This window comes from Entelurus aequoreus, linkage group LG09 (assembly GCF_033978785.1).
Source record: "Entelurus aequoreus isolate RoL-2023_Sb linkage group LG09, RoL_Eaeq_v1.1, whole genome shotgun sequence".
Taxonomy (NCBI): domain Eukaryota; kingdom Metazoa; phylum Chordata; class Actinopteri; order Syngnathiformes; family Syngnathidae; genus Entelurus; species Entelurus aequoreus.
The window spans coordinates 9,137,827-9,149,944 of NC_084739.1; the positions used below are offsets into that span (position 1 = coordinate 9,137,827).

The 12,118-nt window shown below is 37.5% G+C and overlaps 1 protein-coding gene across 1 annotated transcript in view; it reads right to left on the bottom strand.

Moving 5' to 3' along the window:
* The window catches only part of LOC133657088 (calcium-activated potassium channel subunit alpha-1a-like), a 626,717-nt gene that overhangs the window by 267,195 nt on the left and 347,404 nt on the right, over positions 1–12,118 (bottom strand). The window contains 2 exon segments of the mRNA XM_062058010.1: positions 1,788–1,863; positions 3,098–3,173. Of these exon segments, the coding sequence (XP_061913994.1) occupies positions 1,788–1,863; positions 3,098–3,173 (152 nt within the window).

Genomic DNA, 12,118 nt, shown 5'->3' on the forward strand with positions numbered 1-12,118 from the left:
TATTAGGTCAAAATTATTTGTATGTATTTATCTGATGACAAATGTATCATTTAATTTATTAAGTCAGAATTATTTTTGATGTATTTATCTAATGACCAACATATTTATTTATTTAATGAAAGGTTTATTTTAATATATTCATCGAATGACAGATGTATTATTTAATTTATTAGGTCAGAATTATTTTAATGCATTTATCTAATAACAAATGTATTATTTAATTTATTAGGTCAGAATTATGTTAATGTATTTATCTAATGACAGACATATTTATTGTATGAGATATTAATTTTTGTATGTATTTATTTAGTGACAATGTATTATTTAATGTTTTAGGTCAAAATTATTTTACTATATTTATCTGATGACAGACATATTTATTTATTTAATGACACGTTTATTTTAATGTATTCATCAAATTACAAATGCATTATTTAATTTATTAAGTCAGAATTATTTTAATGTTTTTATCTAATGACAGACATATTTATTTATTTAATGACAGGTTTATTTTAATGTATTCGTCGAATGAAAAATGTATTATTTAATTTATTAGGTCAGAATTATGTCAATGTATTTATCTAATGACAAATGTATTATTTAATTTATTAAGTCAGAATTATTTTAATGTATTTATCTAATGACAGACATATTTATTTATTTAATGACATATTTATTTTAATGTATTTATCGAATGACAAATGTTTTATTTAATGTATTAGGTCATAATTAATGTTAATGTATTTATCTAATGACAGACACATTTATTTGATGAGATATTTATTTTTGTATGTATTTATTTAGTGACAAATTTATTATTTAATGTATTAGGTCAAAATTATGTCAATGTATTTATCTAATGACAGACATATTTATGTATTTATTTAATGACAGGTTTATTTTAATGTATTCATCGAATGACAAATGTATTATTTAATTTATTAGGTTAGAATTATTTGAATGTATTTATCTAATAACAAATGTATTATTTAATGTATTAGGTCAAAATTATTTTTATTTATTTATCTAATGACAGACATTTTTATTTTATGATAGATTTATTTTTTAATGTATTTATTTAACAACAGTTACATTTAACACATTTATGACAGATTTGTTTTTTATTTAATTACCTTTTTTCTAAAAACACATTTCATGTCCATTTATTTAATGATGACTTTGCACCAAAAAAAGAGCACCCTTGTTTACATTGCTGTTTATTGTTAATTTATTATTTAATGTATTAGGTCAAATTAATTTTAATTTTTTAATCTAATGACAGACATATCTATTTTATGTATCAATTTAATAACAGTTACATTTAACAATTTTATGACAGATTTGTAAATTTTTTTATTTAATTACCTTTTTTCTAAAAAACAAATTTCATGTCCATTTATTTAATGATGACTTTGCACCAAAAAAAGAGCACCATTGTTTACATTGCTGTTTAAAACAATCACACCATGAGACTCATAAATCGGTCATGAAATAAAATAAAATAAAAAAGTTATTTTCACCAAAAATTCACAATAATAAACAATTAAAAAATATATTTTTTAAATATTTTTTTCCCAGTTAAAAACATTTATTTATTTAATGACTTTTTAAATACATTTTTTATTTTTTTTTATCATGCCCTGATGCAACACATTGAAAGGCCCCATCAAAATGCAAAAAAAAAAGAGTTATATTAGCTTACATTGCAGCAGTTTAACCAATCAGAACATGCAGATCCATTCTTTATTATGTAAAAAAAAATTGAATTCCTCCCCCCACCCACTTACCAAATGTATGAATCCCGCAGCGGTAAGCCATGTGCTTATGAAGATGGAACACAGGTTCACCAGCTTGATGGAATTGCTGAAAAGTAGAAGACAAAAAGCGTGACTAATTTCAAGCAACGTTATTAAGAATAGAAAAAAAGGAGAGAAAAACTAGCTAATTCAAATCTTTTTGAAAAAATTTTAAAAAAGAATTTATTGAACATCATTAGTAATTTTTCCTGATTAAGATTAATTTTAGAATTTTGATATGTTTTAAATAGGTTAAAATCCAATCTACAATTTTTTTAGAATGTATAACAAATTGCTATATTTCTAACAAAGACAAATCATTATTTCTTCTAGATTTTTCAGAACAAAAATCAAAAAAAAAAAATTCAAAAGACTTTGAAATAAGATTTAAATTTGATTCTACAGATTTTCTAGATTTCCCAGAATAATTTTTTTGAATTTTAATCATAATAAGTTTGAAGAAATATTTCACAAATATTCTTCGTCGAAAAAACAGAAGCTAAAATGAAGAATTAAATTAAAATGTATTTATTATTCTTTACAATAAAAAAAAAAAAAAATTACTTGAACATTGATTTAAATTGTCAGGAAACAAGAGGAAGGAATTTAAAAGGTAAAAAGGTATATGTGTGTAAAAATCCTAAAATCATTTTTAAGGTTGTATTTTTTCTCTAAAATTGTCTTTCTGAAAGTTATAAGAAGCAAAGTAAAAAAAATTATGAATTTATTTAAACAAGTTAAGACCAAGTCTTTAAAATATTTTATTGGATTTTCAAATTCTATTTGAGTTTTGTCTCTCTTAGAATTAAGAATTAGCGAGACCAGCTTGCTAGTAAATAAATACAATTTAAAAAATAGAGGCAGCTCACTGGTAAGTGCTGCTATTTGAGCTATTTTTAGAACAGGCCAGCACGGCTACTCATCTGGTCCTTACGGGCTACCTGGTGCCCACGGGCACCGCGTTGGTGACCCCTGGGATAGACATAATAATTGGCCCCTGTAAATCCAACATGATGAGGTGCAGATGTGGCTGCTAATACTCAGTATTACCGAGCACGTTGTAAATCTCAGTGTGCGAATGTGAACCTTTATTTGAGAGACCAATAATTAACATGTCTTGTATAATCATAGTGGAATACAACATCATTATTTATACATCCAAACTCCAAAAACCCCTCATTAACTACTTAAGACACAGAATAGGATAAAAAATACGGCTTTTAAACTTTGAAATAATGTCTTTATTGGACAAAGGGGGGGGGGGGGGGGTGTTGTGATCGTGCATGTGGGGAGAATGTTACCTTGTTTTCAAGATGTTCAAAAACTGCAAGATTTCCGAGAACTGTATCAATCTTAGTGCTCTTAGGAATCTCAAACCTGTGAGGCAGAGAGAAGGGGAAACAGAATAGAGACGTTAGTACATTAGGGATCCGATAGAGCTTAAAAATATATATATATTTAAATAAATCAGCATATTCAAGGGAGCATCACAATTTTCATAGGAAGAGTAGAATTATTCTCTGCATTTGACCCATCTGGGAGGTGAGGGGAGCAGTGAGCAGCAGCGGCGGCCACGCCCGGGAATCAATTTTGGTGATTTAACCCCCAAATTCCAACCCTTGATGCTGAGTGCCAAGCAGGGAGGTACGCATGTACGCCACAGGTACTATTTATTGCTCATTTTGGGTTTTTCGTTGTTTTACATTTGTGGCTCCCAGTAGCCATTCTGGCTACTGGGAGGAAGTGGACCCCACTGGCTGCAACTGAGCAGGCTAAAGCAGCACTCAGGCACAGAGACATTGTGGGCCGAGTACTGCAGGGGAGGAATGGTCTTGGCCTTGGGGCCAATACACCAGCCTGGAGCAAGGCCACTCCATCTCAGAGACGCAAGCTGGTGGTCCAGGAGATACGTCGGGAAGAGGAAGCAGGCAAAACAAGGGCAGTGGATGACATGGGAAGGAGTAGAGAAGAGGAAGATCTCCTGGAAAGAGCTGTGGGAGATGGAGGCATTCAGGGCAAGCTTTACCATCAGGGCTGCCTACAATGTCCTGCCTTCTCCAAAAAACCTCAGCCAGTGGTATGGTGAAGACCACACATGCCCTCTGTGTCCGAGTCCAGCAACACTGAAGCACATCCTGGTGGGCTGCAAGACCAGCCTCACCCAAGGCCGTTACACCTGGCGGCACAACCAGGTGCTAAAGTGTCTTGCAGCAGTGCTGGAAAGTCGACGGACAAGTGTCAATGCCCTTCCTCCTTCGTCATCCCGTTGGCAAGCAACAACATTTGTCCGGGAGGGCGAGGGTCAAGCCAACCTCACCCCCACAAGACCAGACACTGGACAGCTAGGCGGGGCACGGGACTGGAGACTGCTGGCAGACCTGGGCCAGAAACTCTGCTTCCCAGGTGAGATTGCGTCCACCAACCTGCGGCCAGATCTTGTTCTGTGGTCAGCTTCGCTCAGGCTCGTGTACATCATAGAGCTCACGGTGCCCTGGGAGAGTGCAATGGAGGAGGCCTACGAGCGCAAGAAGTTGAGGTACACTGAGCTTGCAGCCGATGCGCAACAACAAGGCTGGAAAGCGAGGGTACGCCCAGTGGAAGTAGGCTGCAGAGGATTCGTGGCCACCTCAACATCCAGGCTCCTCAGGGAAATGGGAGTGCGAGGGAAGGCCCATCGACAGGCAGTGAAAGACCTCTCAAAAGCCGCTGAAAAGGGGAGTCAGTGGCTGTGGGTCAAGCGAAGGGACTCCACCTGGGCTTTCAAGTGAGTGATGCCATCTAGGGAGTGATCCTGGGACGCTGGGACTCACTGCTGAACCCTCTGGAGGTGTCGTGGGCCTATCAGCGAAACACCGAGGATGGGGGGCGCCCACTTGATAACCCAGAGGATGCCTTCACTCACTTGACCATCCCACTAAGTCGCATAGGTGTCTCAAGTATGCATTAGGGGATTGTAACATCTAGTCCTACACAACAGATCTCAGAGCCCAAACAAAGTCTGCGGGCTATAGAGCGTTTTCTATTCCGGCTCCAGTACTCTGGAATGCCCTCCCGGTAACAGTTAGAGATGCTACCTCAGTAGAAGCATTTAAGTCCCATCTTAAAACTCATTTGTATACTCTAGCCTTGAAATAGACCCCCTTTTTAGATCAGTTGATCTGCCATCTCTCGTTTCTGCTCTGCCCCCCCTATCCTGCGTGGAGAGGTTATGAGGTGACCACAGATGACGCGCTAGCTGTTCAAAGTCGGGACCCGGGGTGGACCACTCTTCTGTGCATCAGTTGGGGACGTCTCTGCGCTGCGGACTTGTCTCCACTCTTATGTTAGATCCACTATGGACTGGATTCTCACAATATTATGTTAGATCCACTATGGACTGGACTCTCTCACTATTATGTTAGATCCACTATGGACTGGATTCTCACAATATTATGTTAGATCCACTATGGACTGGACTCTCACACTATTATGTTACATCCACTATGGACTGGATTCTCACTATTATAATAGATCCACTATGGACTGGACTCTCACTATTATGTTAGATCCACTATGGACTGGACTCTCACTATTATGTTAGATCCACTATGGACTGGACTCTCACTATTATGTTAGATCCACTATGGACTGGACTCTCACAATATTATGTTACATCCACTATGGACTGGATTCTCACTATTATAATAGATCCACTTTGGACTGGACTCTCACTATTATGTTAGATCCACTATGGACTGGACTCTCACAATATTATGTTAGATACACTATGGACTGGACTCTCACTATTATATTAGATCCACTATGGACTGGACTCTCACTATTATAATAGATCCACTATGGACTAGACTCTCACTATTATGTTAGATCCACTATGGACTGGACTCTCACTATTATGTTAGATCCACTATGGACTGGACTCTCACAATATTATGTTAGATCCACTATGGACTGGACTCTCACTATTATGTTAGATCCACTATGGACTGGACTCTCACTATTATGTTAGATCCACTATGGACTGGACTCTCACACTATTATGTTAGATCCCCTATGGACTGGACTCTCACAATATTATGTTAGATCCACTATGGACTGGACTCTCACTATTATGTTAGATCCACTATGGACTGGACTCTCACTATTATGTTAGATCCACTATGGACTGGACTCACACTGTTATGTTAGATCCACTATGGACTGGACTCTCACAATATTATGTTAGATCCACTATGGACTGGACTCTCACTGTTATGTTAGATCCACTATGGACTGGACTCACACTGTTATGTTAGATCCACTATGGACTGGACTCTCACAATATTATGTTAGATCCACTATGGACTGGACTCTCACTATTATGTTAGATCCACTATGGACTGGACTCACACTGTTATGTTAGATCCACTATGGACTGGACTCTCACAATATTATGTTAGATCCACTATGGACTGGACTCTCACAATATTATGTTAGATCCACTATGGACTGGACTCTCACACTATTATGTTAGATCCACTATGGACTGGACTCTCACAATATTATGTTAGATCCACTATGGACTGGACTCTCACTATTATGTTAGATCCACTATGGACTGGACTCTCACTATTATGTTAGATCCACTATGGACTGGACTCTCACTATTATGTTAGATCCACTATGGACTGGACTCTCACACTATTATGTTAGATACACTATGGACTGGACTCTCACTATTATATTAGATCCACTATGGACTGGACTCTCACTATTATAATAGATCCACTATGGACTAGACTCTCACTATTATGTTAGATCGACTATGGACTGGACTCTCACTATTATGTTAGATCAACTATGGACTGGACTCTCACAATATTATGTTACATCCACTATGGACTGGACTCTCACTATTATGTTAGATCCACTATGGACTGGACTCTCACTATTATGTTAGATCCACTATGGACTGGACTCTCACTATTATGTTAGATCAGGGGTCGGCAACCCAAAATGTTGAAAGAGCCATATTGGAGCAAAAATACAAAAACAAATCTGTCTGGAGCCGCAACAAATTAAAAGCCATATTACATACAGATAGTGTGTCATGAGATATAAATTGAATTAAGAGGACTTAAAGGAAACTAAATGAGCTCAAATATAGCTACAAACGAGGCATAATGATGCAATATGTACATATAGCTAGCCTAAATAGCATGTTAGCATCGATTAGCTTGCAGTCATGCAGTGACCAAATATGTCTGATTAGCACTCCACACAAGTCAATAACATCAACAAAACTCAGCTTTGTGCATTCACGCACGTTAAAAGGATGGTGGACAAAATGAGACAGAAAAAGAAGTGGCATAAAACACGTCCTAGAAAGTCGGAGAAAGTTATACATGGACACAAACTAAGGTGAGTTCAAGGACCGCCAAAATTAGTAGGACAAAACGGCGCTCGCCAAATACTCGAATCAGTGAAGCATGTTTAATATAAACAGTGTGCTTTATAACAATTAGGGAGGTTTATGTCATGTTTGTCCTCCTACAGAAACCATATTAAAACAAAAAATGTATTTTTTTCCCCCTCATCTTTTTCCATTTTTCATACATTTTTGAAAAAGCTTCAGAGAGCCACTAGGGCGGCGCTAAAGAGCCGCATGCGGCTCTAGAGCCGCGGGTTGCCGACCCCTGTGTTAGATCCACTATGGACTGGACTCTCACAATATTATGTTAGATCCACTATGGACTGGACTCTCACTATTATGTTAGATCCACTATGGACTGGACTCTCACTATTATGTTAGATCCACTATGGACTGGACTCACACTGTTATGTTACATCCACTATGGACTGGACTCTCACAATATTATGTTAGATCCACTATGGACTGGACTCTCACTATTATGTTAGATCCACTATGGACTGGACTCACACTGTTATGTTAGATCCACTATGGACTGGACTCTCACAATATTATGTTAGATCCACTATGGACTGGACTCTCACTATTATGTTAGATCCACTATGGACTGGACTCTCACTATTATGTTAGATCCACTATGGACTGGACTCACACTGTTATGTTAGATCCACTATGGACTGGACTCTCACAATATTATGTTAGATCCACTATGGACTGGACTCTCACTATTATGTTAGATCCACTATGGACTGGACTCACACTGTTATGTTAGATCCACTATGGACTGGACTCTCACAATATTATGTTAGATCCACTATGGACTGGACTCTCACTATTATGTTAGATCCACTATGGACTGGACTCACACTGTTATGTTAGATCCACTATGGACTGGACTCACACTGTTATGTTAGATCCACTATGGACTGGACTCTCACAATATTATGTTAGATCCACTATGGACTGGACTCTCACAATATTATGTTAGATCCACTATGGACTGGACTCTCACACTATTATGTTAGATCCACTATGGACTGGACTCTCACAATATTATGTTAGATCCACTATGGACTGGACTCTCACACTATTATGTTAGATCCACTATGGACTGGACTCTCACTATTATGTTAGATCCACTATGGACTGGACTCTCACTATTATGTTAGATCCACTATGGACTGGACTCTCACTATTATGTTAGATCCACTATGGACTGGACTCTCACTATTATGTTAGATCCACTATGGACTGGACTCTCACACTATTATGTTAGATCCACTATGGACTGGACTCTCACTATTATGTTAGATCCACTATGGACTGGACTCACACTGTTATGTTAGATCCACTATGGACTGGACTCACACTGTTATGTTAGATCCACTATGGACTGGACTCTCACAATATTATGTTAGATCCACTATGGACTGGACTCTCACAATATTATGTTAGATCCACTATGGACTGGACTCTCACACTATTATGTTAGATCCACTATGGACTGGACTCTCACAATATTATGTTAGATCCACTATGGACTGGACTCTCACACTATTATGTTAGATCCACTATGGACTGGACTCTCACTATTATGTTAGATCCACTATGGACTGGACTCTCACTATTATGTTAGATCCACTATGGACTGGACTCTCACTATTATGTTAGATCCACTATGGACTGGACTCTCACTATTATGTTAGATCCACTATGGACTGGACTCTCACACTATTATGTTAGATCCACTATGGACTGGACTCTCACACTATTAACCGTACCCACATCTGCGGTCCCCTCCAAGGTTTCTCAATGTTATCCCATTGGGTTGAGTTTTTCCTTGCCCTGATGTGGGGTCTGAGCCGAGGATGTCGTTGTGGCTTGTGCAGTCCTTTGAGACACTTGTATAGTACCGCGATACTAATGAATCATATTCGGTAGTATACCGCTTCTAAAAAGTACCGGTCCGCCAACCCCTTCGCCCCGCCATGTCATTGTTGGTTTACGAGTAGAGGAGCATGTTCGGCAGCGCGCACACACAGAGTACTTACAAGCAGACACAGTGTGTAGACAGAAAAGGCAGAACGGACGCATTTTTGGCCTAAAAACTAAAGATAAAGGTGAAGTTATAACACTGAAACACCTTCAGGAAGAGGTGCTTTAAAGACATGGCTAGCTAGCTAGCGGCTAACGTCCAGCCCCAGTCGGCAGTGTTTTAGCTACTTCTAAATCACTAATCCTCGTCTCCATGGCGACAAATAAAGTAAGTTTCTTACAAGTATCATCCCTGCAGGACGAGGAATAGCTAAACATGCTTCACTACACACCGTAGCTCACCGGCGTCACAATGTAAACAAACGCCATGGGTGTATCTACACCTGACATCCACTGTAATGATACCAAGTACAATAGCGTATCTCGTCGATACTACTACGATGATATTTTTTGGCATCACAACATCTTCTTTCGTTATTCAAAAATGTATATTATATTTTTAAACTCAGTAAATACGTCCCTGGACACATGAGGACTTTGAATATGACCAAAGTATGATCCTGTAACCACTTGGTATCGGATTGATACCCAAATTTGTGGTGCTATCCAAAAATAATGTAAAGTATCAAACAACAGAAGAATAAATTATTATTACATTTTTACAGAAAGTGTAGATAGAACATGTTAAAATGGAAAATAAGCAGATATTAACAGTAAATGAACAAGTAGATTAATAATTCATTTTCTACCACTTGTCCTTAATAATTTTGACGAAATAATAGAATGGAAAATGACACAATATGTTACTGCATATGTCAGCAGACTAATTAGGAGTCCTTGTTTGCTTACTTACTACTAAAAGACAAGTTCTGTAGTATGTTTACTATTTTATTTAAGGACTAAATTGCAATAATAAACATATTTTTTAGAGATGTCCGATAATGCTTTTTCTTTCTTTCTTTTCTTATCCACTTTGTACCGCTTGCTACTCACGGTGTCTCCTAGCCGCTCAGGCATGTACAGCCCGGCCCCCGGCCAAATTGTTTTAACCCAATGCGGCCCCCGAGTCAAAAAGTTTGGGGACCCCTGCTTTAGAATGTAATATCGGAAATTATCGGTATTGGTTTTTTTTTTATTATAGGTATGGTTGTTTTTTAGTTTTTTTTATTAAATCAACATAAAAAACACAAGATACACTTACAATTAGTGCACCAACCCAAAAAACCTCCCTCCCCCATTTACACTCATTCACACAAAAGGGTTGTTTCTTTCTGTTATTAATATTCTGGTTCCTACATTATATATCAATATATATCAATACAGTCTGCAAGGGATACAGTCCGTAAGCACACATGATTGTGCGTGCTGCTGCTCCACTAATAGTACTAACCTTTAACACTTAATTTTACTCATTTTCATTCATTACTAGTTTCTATGTAACTGTTTTTATATTGTTTTACTTTCTTTTTTATTCAAGAAAATGTTTTTAATTTATTTATTTTATTTATTTTTTAAAAAAGGACCTTATCTTCACCCATAATAATGTGTTAATTCCACGACTGTATATATTGGTATCGGTTGATATCGGTATCGGTAATTAAGGGTTTGGTCAATATCGGAATATCGTATATCGGCAAAAAGCCATTATCGGACATCCCTAATATTTTTAATGTACCGTAATATTTTTTGTTAAAATAAAGCCAATAATGACATTGTTTATGGCAGTGGTCCCCAACCCCCGGGCCGCGGACCGGTACCGATTGGTTAGATCGGTAAATGACCTTCATGATGCTTCCTGCTGAAAGTTCCAAAGCAAGCTTGTGATGATCCGCACAAAAAATTATTATTATTATTATTTTTTTTTTTTTTTTTTTTAATGAAATCAACATAAAAAACACAATATATACATTATATATCAATATATTCTGCAGGGATAGAGTCCGTAAGCACACATGATTGTATTTATTTATGTAAAAAAAAAAAAAAATAAAAAAAAGTTTTTTTTTAAAAATACACCCCCCCCCCCCCCCCCCCCCCCCGTCCCCCCACCGGTCCCACATTTTCAAGCGTTGACCGGTCCGCAGCTACAAAAAGGTTGGGGATCACTGGTTTATGGTACCCTTTATTTATAAAAGTACCGAAAAAAAACAAAATATATTTGTATGTATATATATTAATATTGGTATCGGGACAACACTAGTGTCTACTTGTCTCCTGTATCAAAATCAACGCTGCTATGAGTTATTGGCCTATTCAAGGCTTTGATTACCCAACCTCCAATGGTCCATTTTGAAACATATTTGTAGAAATATTGCATATTTTGGTTTTTCCCATTACAAATAAAACTGCCTTACAAACTGACATAAAACACTTTAAAAAAAATCATTTAAAAAAACGAAAATTTTAATTAAATAGATTTGAAGTTCTTAAAACTCTACAAGTAGGTATGTCCGATAATGGCTTTTTGCCGATATCCGATATTCCACTTTTATGAGCGGGTCCCTTTTGGATCCTAGGAATAAGTGTGTATAGTCAATCCTAATCTGGCACAAGGTTTAGTGAAAATGTGTGTTAATTGCATCATTTATGTTAATCAAGGCCTGGATTGAAAATCTATTCCAAGTACTCGATCAATGAAAACCCCTCCAAAAATAGTTTTACCCCAGTTGGAGAGGAGGCGTAAGCAGCTGCAAACAGAATGGTAGAGTCCGGTCGGCCTCTCCTGTCCCTCCTGAGCACGGTGGCCCTGTCTCACTCTGTAGCCGTTCTGGAAAAGCTCTCCGCAGGACTTCTTCCGCCGAGGCGTCTCCTGGAGCTTCTCCAAGTAAACCTCGCTGAGAGTATGCCGGTACACCAGCAGCTTTGGAGGTATCATAGCTGAAATCCCTTCCCGGGTCTTCCTCCCGGCCGAGTTCGAGGA